Source organism: Muntiacus reevesi, chromosome 1 (genome assembly GCF_963930625.1).
Source record: "Muntiacus reevesi chromosome 1, mMunRee1.1, whole genome shotgun sequence".
In the NCBI taxonomy this organism is placed as follows: Eukaryota; Metazoa; Chordata; class Mammalia; order Artiodactyla; family Cervidae; genus Muntiacus; species Muntiacus reevesi.
In genome coordinates, this window is record NC_089249.1 from 95,701,392 (window position 1) to 95,725,556 (window position 24,165).

At 42.3% G+C, this 24,165-nt stretch overlaps 1 protein-coding gene across 2 annotated transcripts; it reads right to left on the reverse strand.

The window, feature by feature from the left end:
• On the reverse strand, positions 1-23,225 carry LOC136147947 (glutathione S-transferase Mu 1-like). Of its 2 annotated transcripts, XM_065907329.1 has the most exons (8): positions 22,905-23,225; positions 22,528-22,603; positions 22,046-22,110; positions 21,658-21,739; positions 21,470-21,570; positions 20,597-20,692; positions 20,400-20,510; positions 1-1,027 (listed from the first exon to the last, which is right to left on the reverse strand). In XM_065907329.1, exons 1-8 carry the CDS (start codon positions 22,938-22,940, stop codon positions 938-940), a joined length of 657 nt encoding a protein of 218 aa, XP_065763401.1. In that variant the 5' UTR covers positions 22,941-23,225; the 3' UTR covers positions 1-937. The 2 variants fall into 2 exon arrangements, with proteins under 2 accessions (XP_065763401.1, XP_065763392.1); XM_065907320.1 differs by lacking the exon at positions 20,400-20,510 and having other exon boundaries at positions 22,905-23,088.
• Between the last annotated feature and the right edge of the window lie 940 nt (positions 23,226-24,165).

Here is a 24,165-nt window from a genome sequence, read left to right on the forward strand (position 1 = left end):
TTCTTTCCTCAGTGACTTTATGGTCAAGCTAGAAAGGAAAACAAGTAAAACACGATTATAATATAGTAGGGGCAGACTTTACTGAGATATGTTTTAATAATGCACATGAAGGGTATCTAAAGCAGGGTAAGCTTCCAGGAAAGGGTGACAGAAGCGAATCCTCCAGGATCCCACACCATCTGTAGACTACTCAGACCCCTTCCCCAGCACCTGAGAGTCCCCTGAACACAGAGTGCTGCAAGCTGACAGGAGGCATCTCATGAAAGCTGAATTAAAGAGGGAACCAGGCACAGAAGGGCTCCCCTACTGCAGAAACTGGATGCTAAGCAACGGAGGTGCTTGAAGTGGAGATAGAAATGAACAAGCAAGCCCCACCCCCTCTACACACACATGCATTCCCCTCCATGTGGCCTTGCAGTAGACAGCAGAAGATAAAATGGACACCCCTATACACCCAACACAGTCATTCATGACTCCAGGAAGCCAGGAGGGAATAAGAGAAGACACAACAGGTGTGAATAAGGCTTTCCTGGGGATCAGACAGGCTGGGAGGGAACCACACAGGGAAGCAAGGTCTGCACACCAGGCCAGGTCTGGTCTTCAGTCTGCAGTGCTGGGAGCTCAGAGCAGAGCGCTATGGGCCAGGGATCTGTCTGGGCTGCTCACAGCAGAAGCAATCATGGAAGGGAAGGACAACCTGGGTGGCTTCAGTGCAGGAGAGATATTGTGGGGTGGGGGAGGAAACTTGCTCAAATATGATGGGAAACTGAATCTTTAAAGTAGGGATGGAAAGGGGTGTGAGAGAGAGATAGGGGGCCAAGAGAACATCTAGAGTGAAGAGAGGAGAAAGAAAAAGACAGAAGGTTCTGTATGCAGGAAGGTCCCCCTGGTCTCCAGGGCACTGGCTCCTCATGCCCGTCTCCTGCCGTCCAGAGCACTACTTGCTGCCCCACACAGCCATCTTCGAATACACAGGGTGTGGGAGGAAGCGGCTGGACTTCATGTAGGCAGAGATCCTCTTCAGGCCCTGATGGTAGGAAAAAGATGGTCAGGCCTCAGGTCTGCTGCTCAAGTAGTGTTCATGGAGTTCTCCCTAGGTTTGTAACCTAGATACAGCCCTTCCATGTGGCGTCAAATATTGGGGGAAGATAAAGTCCGCCTGGTGTCCCCAGCTCTGCAAATTTAACTTTTCCAATTTCCCGTAATTCAAGTGGTATCTTGATAAGACATCACATATGGAGACTCCACCCACTGCTGGGCGCTAGAGATGATGATACAGGTTTAGAATCTTTATGTCACTATCCTGCATGATGGGGTCTACTGTCCCCATTTATCAGAAGGGAAACTAGCCACACAGAAGTTAAGGACCACTGTCATGATCACACAATTCATAAATAAAATGGCTAGAATACAGCCTGCTCCCTCTCTTGCCCCCTTTCTCGCTCCCCATTCTGCTACACCCACTTTCTCACAGTTGAAAACAAAAAGAGCCAGGAGGCTCACTCATCATCCAGTTATAGAGTTAAGTCACTACTCAAGGAAGTCGCCCACCAACAGTGTGCCAGGAAGGCAATTCAGGATGGGGGGAAGAAAAAAAGATGAAATATTCTGTGTTTTGGATACATGGTTCCTAGACCATTAAGATGCATCTAAGGAAGAACTCTAATCACCCAAGATTGCACATACATACACTGAAGATCTTTTCATACATGGAAAAGCACTAAAATCACTAACTAGAGATCCCTGGTTTTTGGTGATTAGCAGTAATCTTTTACCAAGATACATAGTTGATTACTCCTATTTCCCAGACCTCCTCCCCTACCTCTTGAGAGCAGTTCCCCCAGAGCTATCTGAGAGGCAGTGTTCTAGGATATAGTCCTGAGTAAGGTCCCCAAATAAAAGGGAACCTCACTGCTTTGCATTATGTGGGTTTTACTTTCCAGCGGAGAGTTTTGCTGACCACAGAGGGGCCCAGAGAAGATTTCATCCCCTCAACAAAACTTTACAAGGATCTAGAGCCTTGCTACCTACCAGCAGGGCCCCTTGTGCCGATCCACCTCTCTACATGTGCGTACAAATTTGGATGAATCTCTCATGATCACAGATTTATCATCTTGGTTGACGATCCTGAATTTTATTCAGTGGTAGATGAAAAGGTACGTCACTTCTCAGTTCAGGGATGCTGAGAAAGTACCCAGTGGAGAGACCCTGGGAAAGTTCATGCTGAGTGAATAGGTCAGGGGCTGATTGGTGTCTTTCCTTGAACTGACTGCTTTACCACCGTTGTCTGGAATATGGTGTAAATACTATATGAGAGCTCTTAGATCCATAGATAAGGAACAGAGCTCCTCCTGGCCAGGTATGGCTTTCTCAGGCAATTGAGAAGCTTGCAGCAGAGGTGGAGGCCAGTCCTTATACCACACAGCAGTCCCATAGGGAAACCCACTCTTTAAAGACACTCGCCAGTCTGGGGAACGCACACGAAAAGTTTGGTGATCCTAGGTTCCCAGCGCTCACCATGGTTTTAGACTGTCAAAGAGAAAAACTGAGACATGTAAAAAATCTGAAATGACTACAGGGTGACAACTAGGAGAGTTAAGCTCATAAACAGCAGAAGGGCCCACCATATACAGTTACGAATAGCAATTTATCCTGACAGACTCTGAAATGGGAAAGTTTTCTAGACAAAAGAAAGAGGAATGACAGATTGGTAACCAATGACTAACATCACAGTCAGGTTTACGTGCATCACATGTGGAGCTTACACTTGCAAATACTTACTTCATTGGGATAAAGGGCTTCCCTGGTTGCTGAGATGGTAAAGAGTCTGCCTGCAATGCAGGAGACCTGGGTCCAATCTCTGGTTTGGGAAGATCCCCTGGAGAAGGACATGGCAACCCACTCCAGTATTCTTGCCTGGAGAATTCCATGGACAGAGCAGCCTGGAGGGCTACCATCCATGGGGTCACAAAGAGTCAGACATGACTGAGCGATTAACACTTTCACTTTACTTAATTTGAGACACTATACCAAAGGAAATCTCAACCTAAAATTCACCAAAATAGGGTTCTTTTGTCATTTCAAGATTGAGGGGTTTTGGTTTTTTTGTTTTGTTTTGTTTTCTTATTGTCAGAATTGGGGGTGGGGGGGTGGGGAAGGTTTTCAAAACTTCTTTGGCCAAAATAATTACAACTTTACCAAACCTTCTGAATTATTGTTGCTTTCATGGGAATCAATTTTAGTGTTAGGAAAAGGAAGTTCAGAGAGAGTCAAACACCATGTAAGAGAGCGTTGATGGAGATACTTAGAGGAGCAGGGAGGAGCAGTGGAGAGCAGGGCCAACTTCAGGCGCCTTTTAAAAATTCTGATATAATTTCAAGCAATCTTTTGTCAGTTTTCCGTAAGAAGTTACTTTCTCATTTCCTCTTTTAAAAGCTTCCTTTTTATAACACCAAAATTGATTCCCATGAAAACAACAACAGTTCGAAATTCTGACAATAAGAAAACCAAAGCCCTTCTAGGAGGAACTTGAATCATTTCCCTATGCCTTTGATATACAAATGTTCTAGCTAATCTTAGGCAGCTACACTGAACTGAACTAATCCTAAAAATTGAGACTTTAAATTGGAAAAAAATTCTAAGTCAGTAAACTTTTAGAGAGCTCATATTGTAAACAGCTGTTTTATTGGTAATACCTATGGAAGTGAGTGGAAGTCGCTCTACCTCAGTTGGTAAAGAATCTGCCTGCAATGCAGGACACCTGGGTTCGATTCCTGGGTTGGGAAGTCGCTCAGTCATATCCAACTCTTTCTGATCCCATGGACTATACAGTCCATGGAATTCTCCAGGCCAGAATACTGGAGTGGGTAGCCTCTCCCTTCTCCAGGAGATCTTCCCAACCCAGGGATCAAACCCAGGTCTCCCACATCACAGGCAGATTCTTTACCAGCTGAGCTACAAGTGAAGTCCCAATACCTATGGAAAGACCAATTAAAAGGTGGATACAAAGAAATGTAACAGCTAACCTTAAGGACTCCCTTAGTTTAAAATAAACAAACAGGGTTTGTGGCCTCAGCTTCCTCTCAGTGGGTCTTAGAGATGCTAATAAAAACAATATGATATCTAATTGTAATTAGGTTAATTAACAAGAAAATAAATAAAATCTGAGGGTAAGTCATTTCTTCCTAATAATATGGAAATTTTAAAGGGACTGGTCTCGGCAGCATGGAAATCTTTAGATGATCATTAAGAAATGGAATAAATAAAACAGATTTTGATGGGATTAAAACCAAGGTTTTGATACAAAACTACCCAATGTTCTGTGGGCCAAAGGAACCCTGTATTGGTCACCTCAACATTAAAGGACTTCAGACAAGGCCACTCTATTCATCCCAGTTAAGAAAAATTTTTGTCTGGAAGAGAAAAAAATTACACTGACCAAATTACCAGACAAACAATTGCTTGGGCAAGAGGCCAGTTAAGGTCCCTTGTTTCAATCCTTCACTGGGTACCCCAAAGCCTTTTATACAGAAATGAATAAAATGGCTGGGGGATAAAAAGGAAAGTTTCTGGGACCCCTTGTAGACCAAGACTTGTTAATAGGGTCCTAAGGAGGGCTATGGTTAAAAGTCTAAGTAAGAGTTGAAAGGACTGGGATGAAAATTTATAAAAACTTAATGTGGTTGAATGGGCTTTATATAAGGTGGTTATATCTATTTTATCCATTTATATTATAGAAATGTACAATATATTTCACTGAGGAATGCTTCCCATGCTTGGACAGGGCATGTAAATCTACCCCTCAGACAATGTTAGTTAAACATCATAAGGAAACCCACAGGATTACATGAACCCACACAGTATGAGGGTTTCCCTGCCAGCTCAGATGCTAAAGAATCCACCTGCAATGTAGGAGACATGGATTTGATCCCTGGATTGGGAAAATCACCTGGAGAAGGGAAAAGGGAATGGCTACCCATCCCAGTATTCTTGGACCTCTCTGGTGGTTTAGACAGTAAAGAATTCACCTGCAATGGAGGAGACCCAGGTTCGATCCTTGGACCAGGAAGATCCCCAGAGAAGGGTATGGCAACCTACTCCAGTATTCCTGCCTAGAGAATTCCATGGAAAGAGGAGCCTGGTGGGCTACAGTCCATGGGGTAGAAAAGAGACACGACTGAGCAGCTAACACTTTCACTTCACTTCTTCACAGAGTATGAGGTAAAAACTGAGGGCTAATATTTAATAAAAGAAATAATAGAGTGGGGTTTTTTGCTTGTATTTTGCCTCCAAGGTTACTATATGTCTTGGCATGTTCCTCCTTAGCTTTATCCTGCCTGGGACTCTACATTTTCTGGACTTGTAAGACTGTTTCCTTTCCCATGTTAGGGAATTTTCAGCTGTTATCTCATCAGATATTTTCCCCAATCCTTTCTCTCGGAACCTTATAATGCAAACGTTGGTATGTTTAATATTGTCCCAGAGATCACATAGACAGTCCTCACTTCTTTTCTTTCTGTTTTCTTTATTATGTTCCACAAACTCACTTATCCATTCTTCAGCCTCATTTATTCTACTATTGATTCCTCCTGGTGTATTTTTTCATTTCAGTTATCATATTGTTCATCTCTGTCTGTTCTTTAGATCTTCTACTCTTTATTAAACATTTCTTGTTTAATATCTTCTTGGTTTGTGTCTGTGTTCTTTTTCCAAGATCTTGGATCATATTTACTGTCATTACTCTAAATTCTTTTTTGAGTAGATTGCCTACCTCCACTTCACTTAGTTGTTCTGGGGTTTTATCTTGTTCCTTTGTCTGGGACATACTCCCCTGCCATCTCATTTTGTCTAACTTTCTGTGACAGCAATTTCTATTCCACAAGCTGCAGGCCTGTAGTTATTCTTGTTTCTGCTGTCTGCTCCCTGGTGGATGAGGCCTGTCAAAGAGGCTTGTGTAAGCTTTCTGGTGGCAGGGACTGGTTCCTGCCCAGTGGTGGGTGGAGCTGGGTCTTATCCCTCTGGTGGGCAGGGCCTTGTCAAGGGGTGTTTGTTGGTTTAATTAATACAGACATGTCAACGTTACTGCACCTAGGTTTGGTGGTAGTGGTTTAGTCGCTAAGTTGTGTCCAACTCTTGCGACCCCATGGACTGCAGCCCGCCAGGCTCCTCTGTCCATGGGATTTTCCAGGCAAGAATACTGGAGTGGATTGCCATTTCCTTCTCCAGGGGATCTTCCCATCCCAGGAATCGAACCCAGGTCTCCTGCATTGCAGGCAGATTCTTTACCAACTGAGTTATGAGGGAAGCTGGCACCTAGGTTTACTAAAAGCCAAATAAGGTCATACGATCTCTTTTAAAAATTTCATCAGCTAGAAAAATAGCTTGTAAGGATGGGTGACTTGGTCTAATTTCTCATGAAACTTTCATGGGTAATCTATACCAAGTGAAGTAAAAAAATATAAGTGGGATAAGAGCTTCAAAGTGAACTCTTTAAGAATAATTATGTTTTATGGTATGTCTACTTAAAACTAGTTTCTCCAGATCTTTGATAAGTTGAAGCTTTGGAGCTTGACTACATTAAGTTAAATGATGGAAATTTATTAAATAGCTAGATCATTCCCAAGCAAAATAAAATACTGAAACATTACAGAGGCTTCCTCTTGGAGGGCACAAACAAAACCTTGTGCACACCAGGAGTCAGGAGAAAGGAGCAGTGTCTCCACAGGAGACCCAGTCAGACTTGCCTGTGAGTGTCCAGGCGTCTCCAGTGGAGGCCTGGGTGGACAGTTTGGCCTCAGGCCAAACAACAGGGAGGGAACACAGACCCGCCCATCAACAGAAAATGGGATTAAAGATTTACTGAGCATGGCCCCGCCCATCAGAACAAGGTGGCGTTTGCCCAACAGTCAGTCTCTCCCATCAGGAAGACTTCATAAACCTCTTTTCCCTATTCATCAGAGGGCAGACAGAATGAAAACCACAATCACAGAAAAATAACCAAATGGATCGCATTGACCACAGCCTTGTCTAATTCTGAGAAAACAGGATTCAAGGGCTCTGGATAGAAGCCCTGACTTTGTCTTGTGGCTTCAGGGCCTGAAGGTTTAAGCTCAAGGGCATCCCACACTGTGCAGTGGAGCAGAGAACTACCCATACCCTCTGAGCTGGTATGAAAAGGCAAAACGGTATAACACTGAAAGATGAACTCCCCGGGGAGGTAGATGCCCTATATGCTCCTGGAGAAGGGTGGAGAAATAACTCCAGAAAGAATAGAGAGATGGCGCCAAAGCAAAAACAACACTCTGTTGTAGATGTGACTGGTGATGGAAGTAAAGGCTGATGCTATAAAGAACAATATTTCATACAAACCTAGAATGTTAGGTCCATGAATCAAGACAAATTGGAAGTGGTCAAACAGGAGATGACAAGAGTGAACATTGACATTTTAGGAATCAGTGAACTAAAATGGACTGGAATGGGCGAATTTAATTCAGATGACCGTTATATCTACTACCATGGGCAAGAATCCCTTAGAAGAAATGGAGTAGCCCTCACAGTCAACAAAAAAGTCTGAAATGCAGTACTTGAGTGCAGTCTAAAAAATGACAGAATGATTTCCAAGGCAAACCATCAGTAGCACAGTAATCCAAGTCTATGCCCCAACTGCTAATGTCAAAGAAGCTGAATGGTTCTATGATAACCTACAAGACTTTCTAGAACTAATACGAAAAAAAAGATGTCCTTTTCATCATAGGGGACAGAATGTAAAAGGAGGAATTCAAGAGATACCTAGAGTAACAGGCAAATTTGGCTTTGGAGTACAAAATGAAGCAGGGCAAAGGCTAACAGTGTTTTGCCAAGAGACCACACTGGTCATAGCAAACACCCTCTTCCAACAACATAAGAGACAGCTCTACACATGGACATCACCACATGGTCAATACCAAAATAAGACTGATTATATTCTTTGCAGTCAAAGATGAAGAAGCTCTATACAGTCAGCAAAAATAAGACTGGAAGCTGACTGTGGCTCAGATCATGAACTCCTTATTGCAAAATTAAGACAAATTAAAGAAAATAGGGGAAACCACTAGACCATTCAGGTACCCACACAAAGGCTTTGGTGTAGTCAATAAAGCAGAAGTAGATGTTTTTCTGGAACTCTCTTGCTTTTTCTATGATCCAGTGGATGTTGGCAATTTGATCTCTGGTTCCTCTGCCTTTTCTAAATCTAGCTTCAACATCTGGAAGTTCTCATTTCATGTACTGGTGAAGCCTCGCTTGGAGAATTTTGAGCATTACTTTGATAGCATGTGTCTGTGTGTGTGTGTGTGTTAGTTGCTCAGTTGTGTCTGACTCTTTGCAATCCCATGGACTGTGGCCCATGAGGTTTCTCTGTCCACGGAATCTTCCAGGCAAGAATACTGGAGTGGGTTGCCATTCCTTTCTCCAGGGGTGAGGTGAGTACAATTGTGTGGTAGTTTGAACATTCTTTGGCATTGCCTTTCTTTGGGATTAGAATGAAAACTGACCATTCCTAGTCCTGTGGCCACTGCTGAGTTTTCCAAATTTGCTGGCATATTGAGTGCAACACTTTCACAGCATAATCACTTAGGACTTGAAATAGCTCAGCTGGAATTCCATCACCTCCACTAGCTTTGTTTGTAGTGATGCTTCCTAAAGCACACTTGACTTTGGACTTCAGGATGTCTGGCTCTAGGTGAGTGATCACACCATCGTGGTTATCTGGGTCATGAAAATCTTTTTTGTACAGTTCTTCTATGCATTCTTGCCACATCTTCTTAATACCTTCTGGTTCTGTTAGATCCATACCATTTCTGTCCTTTATTGTGCTCATCTTTGCATGAAATGTTCCCTTGGTATATCTATTTTCTTGAAGAGATTTCTAGTCTTTCCCATTCTATTGTTTTCCTCTATTTCTTTGCACTGATCATTTAGGAAGGCTTTCTCATCTCTCCTTGCTGTTCTTTGGAACTCTAAATTCATATATCTTTCCTTTTCTCCTTTGCTTTAAGCTTCTCTTCTTTTCTCAGCTATTTGTAAGGCCTCCTCAGACAACCAGTCTCAATTTAAGTCTGAATTTGGCAATAAGGAGTTCATGATCTGAGCCACAACAAACTGTGGAAAATTATTCAAGAGACAGGAATGCCAAACCACCATACCTGCCTCTTGAGAAATCTGTATGCAGGTCAAGAAGCCACAGTTAGACTGGACATGGAACAACAGACTGGTTCCAAATTGGGAAAGAAGTACGTCAAGCCTGTATATTGTCACCCTGCTTATTTAACTAATATGTAGAGTATATCATGCAAAATGCTGGGCTGGAAGCACAAGTTGGGATCAAGATAGCTGGGAGAAATATCAACAACCTCATATATGCAGGTGACACCACCCTTATGGCAAAAAGCAAAGAACTGAAGAGCCTCTTGATGAAAGTGAAAGAGGAGAGTGAAAAAGTTGGCTTAAAACTCAACATTCAGAAAACAAACATCACGGCATCCGGTCCCATCACTTCATGGCAAATAGATGGGGAAACAATGGAAACAGTGAAAGACTTTATTTTCTTGGGCTCCAAAATCACTGCAGATGGTGACTGCAGCCATGAAATTAAAAGATGCTTGTTCCTTGGAAGAAAAGTTATGACCAACCTAAACAGCATATTAAAAATCAGAGACATTACTTTGCCAACAAAGGCCCATCTAGTGAAGGCTATGGTTTTTCCAGTTGTCATGTATGGATGTGAGTGAGACTTGGACTATAAAGAAAGCTGAGAGCTGAAGAATTGTTTTTTTAACTGTGTGTGGTGTTGGAGAAGACTCTTGAGAGTCCCTGGGACTTCAAGGAGATCCAATTAGTCAATCCTAAAGGAAATCAGTCCTGGATACTCATTGGAAGGATTGATGCTGAAGCTGAAACTCCAATACTTTGGTCACCTGATGCAAAGAACTGACTCACTAGAAAAGACCCTGAGACTGGGAAAGATTGAAGGTGGGAGAAGGGGAAAAAAGAGGATGAGATGGTTAGATGGCATCATCAACTCAATGGACATGAGTTTTAGTAAGCTCCAGGAGTTGGTGATGGACAGGGAAGCCTGGTGTGTGCAGTCCATAGGGTCGCAAAGAGTCAGATGTGACTGAGTGACTAAACTGAATTGAACTGACTGTAAGATATTTAGGACTATTAATAAATATGTTTGGTAGCACACTGAAAAATTTTTATACAGAAAAAGTGCATGTTTTTAGAAACCAAAAATAGTATTTATAAATTTGCCCATCTGCAGAATACTAATATAGAATACTAACATAAAAGACAGTTCATAATTGCTTATTTCTTCAGTTCAGTTCAGTTCAGTTCTGTTCAGTACTCCATTCCCAGTTTCAAGCCAATCTGTTGTTCCATGTCTAGTTCTAATTGTTGTTTCTTGACCTGCATACAGATTTTTCAGGAGGCAGGTAAGATGGTCTGGTATTGCCATCTCTTGAAAAATTTTCCTCTGTTTGTTGTGATCTACACAGTCATAGGCTTTGGCATAGTCAATAAAGCAGAAGTAGATGTTTTTCTGGGACTCTCTCACTTTTTCGATGATCCAACAGATGCTGACAATTTGATCTCTGGTTCCTCTGCCTTTTCTAAATTCAGCTTGAACAAATGGAAATTCATGGTTCACGTACTATGGAAGTCTGGCTTGGAGAATTTTGAGAATTACTTTGCTAGTGTGTGAGCTGAGTGCAATTGTTTATGTGATGAGTGTGGTAGTTTGAGCATTCTTTGGCATTGCCGTTCTTTAGGATTGGAATAAAAACTGGCCTTTTCCAGTTCTGTGGCCACTGCTGAGTTTTCCAAATTTGCTGGCATATTGAGTGCAACACTTTCACAGCATCATCTTTTAGGACTTGAAATAACTCAGCTGGAATTTCATCACCTCCACTAGCTTTGTTTGTAGTGATGCTTACTTAGGCCCACTTGACTTTGCATTCCAGGATGTCTGGCTCTATGTGAGTAATCACACCATCGTGACTGTCTGGGTCATGAAAATCTTTTTTGTATAGTTCTTCTGTGTATTCTTGCCATCTCTTCTTAATATCTTCTGCTTCTGTTAGGTCCATACCATTTCTGTCCTTTATTGTGCCAGTCTTGCTTATTTCTTAGTTTTCATTAGAAACTAAGGTATTAAAGGTTAAGAATTCTAATTAATATACGTAACTAAAACTATTAAAATAAGGGAAAAAAACTTTTCGGCAAAGGGGGAACTATAAAGAATAAAAATATGACAACTATATACCAATAAAATATACCACCTGAAGAAATGAATAAATTCTTAGAAAGGTACAATCTCCTAAACTGAACCAGGAAGAAAGATTAACAATGAAGAGACCAATTACGGGTACTAAAACTGAATCTATAAATACAAAACTCCCAACAAACACACACCCAGGACCAGATGACTTCACAGGTGAATTCTACTAAACATTTAAAGAAGACTTAACACCTATCCTTCTGAAACTATTCCTGAAAATTTCAGAGGAACTACTGAACTCTTTCTATGAGGCCATCATCACCCTGATCCCAAAACCAAACAAAGACATCACACAAAAAAGTATAAGCCTATATAACTGATGAACAGATATGTAAAACTTCTCAGCAAAATACCAGCAAACTAATCCAATAATACCTTGAAAGGATCATATACCATGAATAAGTGAGATATCCAGGGATACAAGGATTTTTCAGCATCCATAAATCAATCAATTGAAATACTGTATCAACAAATTAAGAATAAAAACCATATGATCACCTCAACAGATGTAGAAAAAGCTACTGATGAAATTCAAATTCCATTGATGGTAAAAAAACAACAACAACAATAATAATAAAAGCAAAGAGATTCCCTGGTGGTCTAGTGGTTAAGAATTCACTTGCCAATGCAGGAGACACAGGTTTAATCCCTGGTCTGGGAAGATTCCACGTGCCATGGAGCAACTAAGCCTGTGTGCCACACTGCTGAGCCAGCAGTCTAGAACCTACAAGCTGCAACGACGGAGCCACAACTACTGAAGCCCATGTGCCTAGACCCTATGCTCCATAGCAAGAGAAACCACCACAGTGAGAAGCCTGTGTACTGCAACAAAGAGTAGCCCCCACTCACTGCAACTAGAGAAAGCCCATGTGCTGCAATTAAGGCCCAACACAGCCAAAAATAAACAATCTTTAAAGAGATACCATTCTTAAAAAAAAAAAAAAAACAACTCTCCATAAAGTGGGCATAGAGGGAACATACCTCAACATAGGCTATGTAGAACAAACCCACAGCTAGCATAATACTCAATGGTGAAAAGCTGAAAGCATGCTCTCTAACGTCAGGAACAAGACAAAGATGCCCACTCTCACTACTTTTATTCAATATAGTTTTGAAAGTACTAGCCATAAGCAATCAGACAAGAAATAAAAGGAATCGAAACTGGAAAGGAAGAAGTAAAACTGTCACTGTTACTATACATAGAAAATCCTAAAGACACTATCAGAAAACTAGTAGAGTTCATCAAAGAAGTCAGTAAAGTTGCAGGATACAAAATTAATAAACAGAAATTTCTTGCATTCCTATATACTATCAATAAACTATCAGAAAGAGAATAAGGAAACAACCCTTTTTGCCATCACATTGAAAAGAATATCAAAAATATCTAAGGATAAACCTATCTAAAGAGGCAAAACATATGGACTTGGAAAGCTATCAGATGCTGATGAAAGAAATCAAAGACAACACAAACAGATGGAAAAATATACCATGTTCTTGGATTGAAAAAATCAATATTGTCAAAATGACCATATTACTCAAGACAATCTACAGATTCAATGCAACCTCTATCAAATTGCCAATGGCATTTTTCATAGAACTAGAGCAAAAAAAAATCTTTAAGTTTGTATGGAGACACAAAAGACCGCAAATAGCCAAAAGAATCTTGAGAAATAAAAATGAAGCTAGAGAAATCAGGTTCCTTGACTTCAGACTATACTACAAAGCTACAGTCATCAAAATAGTATGGTACTGACACAAAAGTAGAAATATGGATCACTGGAACAGGATAAAAATCCAGAAATAAACCCACGCACCTACTATCAATTAACATATGACAAAGGAGACAAGACTACACAATGTTGGAAAAACAGTCTCTTCAACAAATGGTGCTGGGAAAACTGGACAGCTACATGTAAAAAAAAAAAATGAAATTAGATCATTCTTTAATACCATACACAAAAATAGACTCAAAATAGAACCAAAGACATAAATGTGAGACTGGACACTATAAAACTCCTAGAGGAAAACATAGGCAGAACACTCTGACATAAATTGCAGCAACATCTTTCTTTATCTGACTCCCAGAATAATGTAAATAAAAACAAAAATTAAACAAATGAGTCCAACTTAAAAACTTTTGCACAGCAAAGAAAACTATAAACAAAATGAAACGACAACCCACAGATGGGGAGAAAAATTTGCGAATGATGTGACCTGACAAATGATTAGTCTCCAAATTTTATAAACAGTGCATGATGCTTAACAACATCAAAACAAACAACTCAGTCAACAAATGGGCAGAGGACCTAAATAGACATTTCTCCAAAGAAGATGTACAGATGGCCAAGAGGCACATGAAAAACTAATTATTAAAAAATTAAAATCAAAACTACAATGAGATATCACCTCACACCAGTCAGAATGGCTATCATCAAAAAATCCAAACAATAAATGCTAGAGAGGGTGTGGAGAAAAGGGACTCCTCCTATGCTGTTGGTGGGAATGTAAACTGGTACAGCTATTATGGAGAACAGTATGCAAGTACCTTAAAAAGTAAAAATAGAGCTACTATATGACCCTGCAATCCCATTCCTGGGCATGTATCCAGAAAAAAAAAAAAAAAACTTGATCTGTAGGGATTCATGCACACCAATATTCATTGGAGCACTGTCTACAATAGCCAAGACATGGAAGCAACCTAAATGTTCATTAACAGATGAACAAGAAGATGAGGTACATGCATACAATGGAATACTCAGCCTTTAAAAAGAATGAAATAGGGCCATTTGCAGCAACATGGATGGACCTAGAGAGTGTCATACTGGGTGAAGTAAATGAGACAGAGAAGGAGAAATATCGTATGACAGCTGTTATGTGTGGAATCTGAAAAGAAGTGATACAAATGAACTTACTTAGAAAACAAAAAGAGACTCAAAGACTTAGAGAATGAACTTAGGTTGCCAGGGAGAAGGATGGGGGGATGGAATAGTTAGGGAGTTTGGGATGGACATGTACACACTGCTATATCTAAAATGCATAACCAATAATGATCTACTGTATAGCACATGGAACTCTACTAAATGTTTTGTGGCAGCCTAGATGAGAGGGGAATTTGGGGGAGAATGGATACATATATATGTATGGCTGAGTCACTTTGCTATTCACTTGAAACTATCATGACACTGTTAATCAGCTATACCCCAATATAAAATAAAAGGTTTTTAAAAAATGGGCAGAAGACCTAGACATTTCCAAAGAATACATACAGATGACCAACAGGAACATGAAAATATGTTCAATATTGCTAATTATCAGAGAAATGCAAATCAAAACTATAATGACACATCACCTCACACAAGTCAGAATGCCTATCATCAAAAGGTCAATAAATTGTAAATAATAATAGAGGATGGAGAAAAGAGAACCCTCCTACAGTGGGGTGGGAATATGAAATGGTGCAGATGCTATGGAGAACAATATCGAAGTTCCTTAAAAAACTAAAAGTAGAGTTACCATATGATTCAGCAATCCCAATCCTGGTCATGGATCCAAAGGAAAATCTAATTCAAAAAGATACATGCACTCCTATGTTCACAGCAGCATGATTTACAATACCCAAGACATGGAACCAACCTAAGTATTCATCAACAAATAAATGGATAAAGAAGATGTGGTGTGTGTGTGTGTGTGTGTGTGTACACACAATGGAATACTACTCAGGAATAGAAAAGAATGAAATAATGCCATTTGCAGCAACATGGATGGACCTAGAGATAATAATACTAAGTGAAATAAGTCAGACAGAGAAAGACAAATGTCATATGTATCATTTTTATATGGAATCTAAAATTATGATAAAAATGAACTTATTCACATAACGGAAACAGACTCACAGACATAGAAAATAAATTTATGGTTACCAAAGGGGAAAAGGGAGGAATAATTAGGAGCTTGCCACTAACAGATACACACTACCATATATAAAATAAACAACAAGGACCTACTGTATATCACCAGGGACTACATTTAATATCTTGTAACAAACTATGATGGAAAAGAATATTCTGAATTATATATAATTGAAACACTGCAGTACACTTGAAACAGTACAAAACTTGAATCAAATATTCTTCAATTTAAAAATAAAATGGAAATGTACTTTGTTAAGGGAAAATAAAGTGATTTTGTGCTAAAGCTGATTATTTCTCTTTTTTTCCTTTTTTTTTTTTGTAAAAAGCTGGTTATTTCTAAATGGGAAAGAAAACGGGAGACAAACTAATATGAATATAGAAAGCTGTAAAAGGCTTGTGAGAAAGAAAAGATAACTTTAGAAAGGAATTCTATGTGCAGTCCAGTCTGGCTAAGATTAGAATGAGTTTAACTAAGTAAATAAAGCTCAGTATTAAATGTCAGGTGGTGCAAAACTAGAATCTGATTTTTCTTTCCATTGAGAGGACAAAGTTTTCTTGAAATATTGATCTTTTGGTAACAATGTAAAACATTTCTTTACCTCTTAAGTGATCTATTATAATTTCACATATTTTGACTTTAAGATCTTTTACTGTCTCTTTGGTTAATGAATAAGTATTTACTGGGACCTATGATCCTACTTTATCAAGTGCTTTAAAAACTTGATATCTTTGACAAACCTTCCCCAAGTCAAATTCTAAATGAAGTTCTTTTGACATCTAACTCACTTTGGAATGCTTCAGAGGGCCCTAAAATAACTCAAAAAGAGATATTAATTACACTTTTCAGTATATTAAGTAACATGGGAAATGTTGTCAAATAAGTTATAATTAACACTTTCAGATTATACTACATAGGTAATTAATTCTAGTTATTGTATTAAAATTTTGTATGTCACAGAAATAACCAAATTTCACTGACAGTTATATTGTAACCAGATCATTTGTCTTTTGACATTTATGGGCAGTTATTGTTGTACTCCCTTGGACTGCAAGGAGATCCAACCAGTCTATCCTAAAGGAGATCAGTCCTGGGTATTCATTGGAAGGACTGATGCTGAAGCTGAAACTCCAATACTTTGGCCACCTCATGCGAAGAGTTGACACATTGGAAGAGACCCTGATGCTGGGAGGGATAGGGGGCAGGAGGAGAAGGGGACAACAGAGGATGAGATGACTGGATGGCATCACCGACTCAATGGGCATGAGTTTGAGTAAACTCCAGGAGTTGGTGATGGACAGGGAGGCCTGGCGTGCTGCGATTCATGGGGTCGCGAAGAGTTGGACACAACTGAGCAACTGAACTGAACTGAACTGAACTGATTGTTGTACTCTGATTCTTTTTAAAAGAATGTAGATCTTGAAGATTCATAAAAAGGATGTTTTTACAAATACACATTTCTGGTAACTTTTAAATGATTCCACTGAACTGAGTGAAAAATTTACAAAACTGTAAATGGACAACTTGATGGCTTAATAAAACTACTAACAAAAAAAAGTCAAGGTCAACAAGATTTAATTCCATGGCACTGAATGAACTGAATTTATAATTTTATGGCTGTTTGAAATATTGCTGGCTTTTAATCTTTGTTCTCTGGATATGAGGAAACATTTCCTCTTATGCCTACTATAACTTGCAGCAAGTTGAGAAAGTATACCTTTGCAAACAAAGATGGAGTATTTATCTTTTTCTTTCTATCTAATCCCTCCAGCATTTGGCCTCTCCAGCTGGCCCCTCTCTGGACTTGATGGCTTCTTGTGATCTAGACTGCAACCAGTTATATTAATAATTGTTTTAATTTATTATCTCCTTGTTGTTTTCAAATTATTCATGCTTTGTTTCCTTCATTGCTGTACTGTGACCTTCAAAATGTTACTAGCTATAATACTTATACCTTAATTATTTTATAAGATTATTGTTTCTTGCATTACCTTCTGTGCAGCCATGTCTCTGATAAAATTAATGATGGTAAACCTCTATATATTGCATATATACCTCCATATTGGTTTCTCAGGTGGCCCTAGTGGTAAAGAACTGGCCAGCCAGCGCAGGAGACATAAGAGATGTAGGTTCGATCCCTCAGTTGGGAAGATCTCCTGAAGGAGGGCTTCACAGCCCATTCCAGTATTCTTGCCTGAATAATCCCCATGGACAGAGGAGCCTAGCAGGCTGCTGTCCGTGGGCTCACAAAGAGTCAGACACAATTGAAGCAACTTAGCACACACACAGCTCTATATAAAATTAATTGTAATGGTGTGACTCTAGATATGGGAAGAAGTGAAAAAGGGAAACATATCCTGGGTCATAATAGACTAGTTAGTAAGACAGATGATCCAGAGAAGTTTTAGTATATTAACAGTGTCCAGCTATAGCGTAGAAATGACCTATCAATGAAGTCCTTGTCTGACCTAGAAATGAGCCTTCCTAGCACCATGGGACAAACTGGTGATGAAATGCCTCCCAAACCTTGGTCAAATTTATGGCCTAAAGAAGCTGTAAACAAAAAGAATAGAGTCTCACTCACTACCTGGTTAAGGAAGGGACTAAGCTGCAACCCATGCAATCACTCACAGACTGTGTGCCTTAAGGGGAGTTCAGGATGGAGAAAACCAGAATGAAACATTCTGTGTTTTGGACACAGGGTCCCCTAGAGAGTTAGGTTGCATCTTGAATGAAGAATTACAAAGACCCGAGATTCACCCATCTTCCTACACATAGAAAAGCATTAATATCATTAACTTGAGATGTTGGTTTTTTGATGATTAGCAGCGATCTTTTACCAACATGTATATTTGACGATGTCATGAAAAACATGCACAATCTAAAAGTTGAGAATTATGTTTTATACTGTAATTCTCTGAGGACTTCAGAGCAGTCCCTTACAGCTATCTGAGAGGCTGCTTCCTGGGCTTGAAGAGGTAAGGAAGGAGCCAGGATATATAGGAGTTTTGTAACAAAACCAAGTAGTTGGAATATCAAAAGATTACTGTTAATTAAAGAAAATCAGACTTCTCAAGTTAATGAATTTAGCACTGTTCTGTGTATAAGAAGCTACAAAAGACTGGGCTCACTGAAACCGTTACTTTGATATGCACCTCAGCTATCTGAGGCCAGTATCCTGTGTTTTCCCATCCTGAGTCTCTGCTGGGTACACTGCTGGGTACGGCTGCAGTGGATGATGGCTAGGTGGTGGGTATTGGGTTTCCATCCTGAATTCCCTCAGGGCCCACCACAGGGAACAACTATAATGCAATGGCTTGATGGCTGCAACATCCTTTGTTTACTGCCTTTGGCAGACAAATTTTTCATTCTCAACTATATGTATTTTCAAGGTGATAATTTATATATCTACTGTCTTCTACCTTACCTCTTCATAGCAGTTACTCAGAGCTCTCTGAGAGGCTGTCACATAGGCTATAAGTCCTCAGTAAGACCCCCAAATAAGACTGAAACTCACTGCATTTACATTGTAGTTTTTTACTGTCTCCTCCCCCACTCCCCAGGCAGACATCTCCCTACAGAACAACTTCTTCTCATTCTGCAAAACAATTCTCTTTTTCAGAAGGAAGCTCTTGGCTTCCCAGGGCTTGACCACAGGTGGACCCCAAGCACAACAAAGGGGCTTAGAGAGTAGACAAACAGATTGAAAGAGACACCAGATCTCATCCAGCAAAACATGGATGAAAGGGGACAGGTGGTGTGGAGCAGCAAGACTAGGCCAGGCCACACAAACCAACTGCCTGGCCCAGGACCTGAGCCCACTCTCACTGAGCCCCAGCCTTCCTCATCCCCAGTCCTGCTGCAACCAACCAGGCGGTGAGACGCTCAGGTGCACCTGTGCACCATCTTCCCAAAATGAACAGTGCCCGAGAGTTCCCAGGACTCCAAGACCTAGAGCTGCCTGTACCCCACAGCCCAGGCCCCAGCAGGCCACATACTGCAGCCCACATCTGTCCCACATCCTCCCTGCTGGGCAGTCATCCCAGTTCTTGCAAAAATCTCAGGAAAACAAGCCTTGGACCTAAACCAGAGCTGAAGAGAATTGGCTGAGGAAGCAGATTTCATGATGGGAGTGGGAATACAAAACAAGATTGTAGGCTGAAAAACATATCCGACTAGAGCTTCAAATTCCCAAATCCATCATAAAGAGACTTTGTTACTCTCCGGTTGGTAGCTTGAGGGTGAATGATAAGCTGAGAGGTGCAGTCAGACTGTGCTCCTCTAGAACCAAGGTGGCCCCACCCACACCACACAGCTCGGGGTCCTATAGTTCTCAGCTGCACTCAGCCCCAGAGCTGGGTGACAGGACTATGTGACTTCTGCATCCCCCTGTGCCTGACATAGTGCCTCATACAGGGAAGAGGATCAGATCAATGAATATAACTTAAAATGACGTACTACCCCATCTCTGAGTTGGAATCTTGGGTAAGTGGAAGGAAGAAAGAAGGGAGACATGGAGGGAAGGAAAGTGCCCTTCGTAAGAGGTGTCCTTATAAAATCTTCCCAAGAAGGCACCTACATATGGAAGAAAATCCCAGCAGCAATTACATTCCTGGAAATCTCAGTACACCCCTAGAGAGGGAGCCAATAACCACAGAGCCTTCTGGAGAGCAGGAGAAAACACTGTTTGTGTTTTTATTCCTTCATATCAACCCTATTGTGTCTCAGCTCTACAAATGCCAGCTGCATGCAAACTCCTGAAGATTCTGCTTCATCCACACTTCCCATAGTTGTGAACCCAGTCAACAAAAGAACCTGAGCTTTTTTTTCAATTTCATACAAGAAACAGAAAGCCACTGATTGCTGCCCCTAGAAACCAGACACTCTGACTGGGAGCCCAGCACAATCTGTACTGGTTCTGCGACCTTCAGAAATTACTTATCCTTTCAACTTAATTCCTTATCAGTAAAATGGAGAGGATAATCATTCTACCCTGTAGGAATGTTATAAAAGTTAAATCTAACACAATGTATGTCAGCTGCTGAGCAGAGATCTTGGAATAAACCAAGTTCTCAATAAATTCTATTTCTCATTGTAGTTTCAACTAGGAAAGCATCAGAAAGTAGAGGGAAGAGAAGAGAGATATAAATACTAGGAGGACCAGGGGAATCACCTCAAAATGGGTAATGAAGTCTTTCAAGTTTGGAAATTCATCCAAACATGTGGGTTCAAATATGCGGTGCCGGTCAAGGACATCATAAGCCAGGAAATCCACAAAGGTGAGCTGCAGAAAGACAAAGCATGAATGTGCAACAAACTCTGAGTAAGAAAAAATAGTAGTTCTCCCTCCTCTGAAGCCATCCCACTGACCTTGTCCCCTGCGAACCAAGGCCTCTTCCCCAGAAACTCTGAGAACTGCTTCATCTTTTCAGGGATCTCCTTCAAGTAACCAGGCTTCAGTTTCTCCTAGACAAAAAACAGCTGTCACCACCCTCAGACACAGACTTTCTGACAGAGTGCAGGCCTCCCAGGGTTGTGTCTGATCCCAGCTGCGGGTGAGCAGCAATGGCCTCTGACTGCACCTGGGTTCATACCCACGCGGCAATTCAACACACCTGTGTTCACTAAACTCCTATGAGTACCACCTCCCATCTGTGAGAAGCTATGGGAAAGCAAAAGGCAAAACCACACTCTCCCTGAACCTGTCACCACTCCAGACACCTGCCCTGGGTCAGACCAGCAGTGCTGTGGGACCTGGCGGAGATTGGTCCTCAGAACGTAGGCCAATCAACACTAAAATGACTAGGAAAGAAGTCATTCCAGTGTGGGAGACAAGAATGGTGTGGATGCCTGGGCAGTTTCTGGACAGTTTCTGGACAGTTGGGGACAATTTGAGAGCCTGAAGGGAAGGAGGGAGAGGAACAAAGTCTGACCCTGGGCTGCCTACAAGACACACATCCGGAGCCCTGAGATGCCAGGAAGGAGGACCTGGGTTAAGGAGGTATATACCATCTAGGAATTGAATTTCCACCCAGGGGAGGCTGGACTCTTCCTAAGATTGGTGGGAATTAGAATTTGCATTTTATGTTCTGTGGGTTCTGAGAGTCACTCTGGGGACTCTGTAGGGACAAGCTTGGTGGATCAAAAGAACCAAGTGGTTCAAATGGCAAAAGGACCAGTGTAGGTGGGACCCTGTCTTGCATTTAAACTCTGGGCAACCCAGCCCAGTGGGAGGGGACTCACAAAGTCAGGGCTGTAACAGATCCTGGCCATGTGCAAGCGGACGTCCATAGTCTGGTTCTCCAAAATGTCCACACGGATCTTCTCCTCCTCTGTCTCCCCACCTGTGGCCACACAACAGAGACTCACCCTCAGCATCCCACTCCAGCCCAGCCCAGAGGAGTGGGCATGTGGTCCCCAGCCCCACTTACACATGTTGTGTTTGCGAGCAATGTAGCGAAGGATGGCGTTGCTCTGGGTGAGCTTGTGAGCTCCATCAATTAAGTAGGGCAACTGGAAGAACAACAGGGCCTTTGTTGTGCAACACACAGGAGTCTGTGTTTGGAACACCAGCCCCCTGCACCCCCTCCCTTGACCAAGGGTAGAGATGAAACCTGGCACTCACAGAGCCTGGCCTATGGCAGACACTAAATAATACGCTGTAAAATGGACACAGAACATCATAAAAGGGCAGGGGAGAGGACCAGGAAGCTGGGAGACAGAGCAGAAGGCACCAGATTCTGAAACCTCTAAGCTGGGAAAGGAAATGGATGGAGACACTGTCCACTTCTTCCCACAGACCCCAGCTCCTGCACCTACATTGGGGAAGTCCAGGCCCAGCTTGAATTTTTCATTCAGCCACTGGCTTCTGTCATAGTTGGGAGCTGTGAAAAAGAACATACAGTGAAACAAATCTCCTGAGTCCAGCCCTTCTTCCTGGGGGACCCACTGAAGAGTCAGAGGCAAATCTCCCTGAACTGGTGGATGTGGATTCAGAACCACCAATTTCACATGGAGCTTTGGGGGAAAGCACACTTATAAGGATTTGGAACCTACCTGAGTGAGGCTTACAGAGAGTTAGTGCAATACTAACAGGAGCCTATGACTGATACAGGGCCTAGCTATGGGCTCTCATGTCCTTCCTTGGAGGCCAGCTGCACCCTCAAAGGGTTTGGGAAGGGGCAGGCCTCTGCTCCAGCTGATGGAGGGCAACAGAGGCAACAGGGACAAGGATATGAGCAGCTTGGCACCAAATCAGCATGACTTGGCCAGAAGTCAGGACATGAACAGGATGCTATTACCGTCCCCCATCGTGTACTTCTTCTCCTCATAGTTTGAGTCTGTGTACTCCAGGAGCAGGCGGATGGCATGGGCCAGCTGGGAGAGATGCCAGGACAGAGGGCAGTTGTCAGGTCTTGACTGCCAGACTTTCACTGCTCCAGGTCGCTTCCACACTCCCAAGCCTCTCCCTTCACCACCACCCCCAACCCTGCATGGGCGCCCCCCATGCACCCACCCACACCCACAGACACATGCCAACACCCAGGTAAGATGGTGGGGCTAAGGAAAGGGGCTCTGCTGCAGCAAGCCCTGAGGAAGCTTCTGGCTGATCCAGTCCCACTGCCCGGGATTTCCCCACCCGCCTCCATATTCCCCGCCCTGGAGGACCCCCGCTCACCCCACGGATGTCCCAGTAACCCAGGATCATGGGCATGGTGCTGGTTATGACGCTCAGAGTGCAGGAGCTCCAGGACAGCTGGACTTGAAACTTCTCCTGTGACCCGGGGGTCAAGGCCGGCCTGGCAGTACCAGCCCCTCTTTTCGGTCCCACCCCCGGCACAGACCCTGACCCAGGCCCAGACAGGCAGAGCGAGGACTCTTCCTGTCTCTTAGCAGAAGGAATTGGAAGCCAAGCTCTGGGCGCCGAGAAGACTAGGGCCACCTGGGTCGGGCTCGCCTGGTTCCTGCCTCGAGTCAGCCGTTGACTATTCAGGGGAGATGGCAGTGCCCTCTGGGAAACAAGCCTGAATCATAACAAGAGCAAGGCTCCTCCCTCTCCACTCCCCTCTCTGGCTCCATTCAGCCTTAAGCCTGGGCTGTAGAGTTCCTGCGGACTCTGGGCAGCTCTAACTGCCAAGTCTAGGCTAAGAGTCATGCGCCTGAAATGGAGACATTAAATCGGTCCCTGGGGACATTCCTGGTCATCCAGTGGCTAAGATTTCCCACTCCCAGTGCAGGGGAATGAGGTTGGATCCCTGGTCAGGGAACTAGATCACACAAGCCACAACTGAGAGTTTCTGCATGGCTGCCGAATAGCCTGCATGTCTCAACAAAGATCTGAGATCACCAGTACCTCAACTAGGAACTGGCAAGCCCAAATAAATAAATATTTTAAAAATTGGCTCCTGTTACAGGAAGATCAAGACTCCAGGCCATTCTAATACTCCCCCATGATTTATTAAAATAACCCATGATAGCTGCAGTCTTCCAGAACAGAATATCACTGTAATAGGAAGAGGTGAAAGTGAAAGTAGCTCAGTCGTGTCCGACTCTTTGCAACTCCATGGACTATACAATCCATGGAATTCTCCAGGCCAGAATACTGGAGTGGGTAGCCTTTCCGGTCTCCAGGGCATCTTCCCAACCCAGGGATTGAACCCAGGTCTCCTGCATTGCAGGTGGATTCTTTACCAGCTGAGCCACAAGGGAAGCACAAGAATATTGGAGTGGGTAGCCTATCACTTCTCCAAGGGATCTTCCTGCCCAGGAATCAAACCAGGGTCTCCTGTATTGCAGGCAGATTCTTTACCAACTGAGCTATCAGGGAAGTCCAAGGTAGGAAGAGGTGAAGAGGAAGAAAAAGGAAATGCAGTCTCTGTGTTTCCTTTCAGGGACTATGGATGTCCCTGCCATCCTAATGTGCCTAAAAGTAATGATAC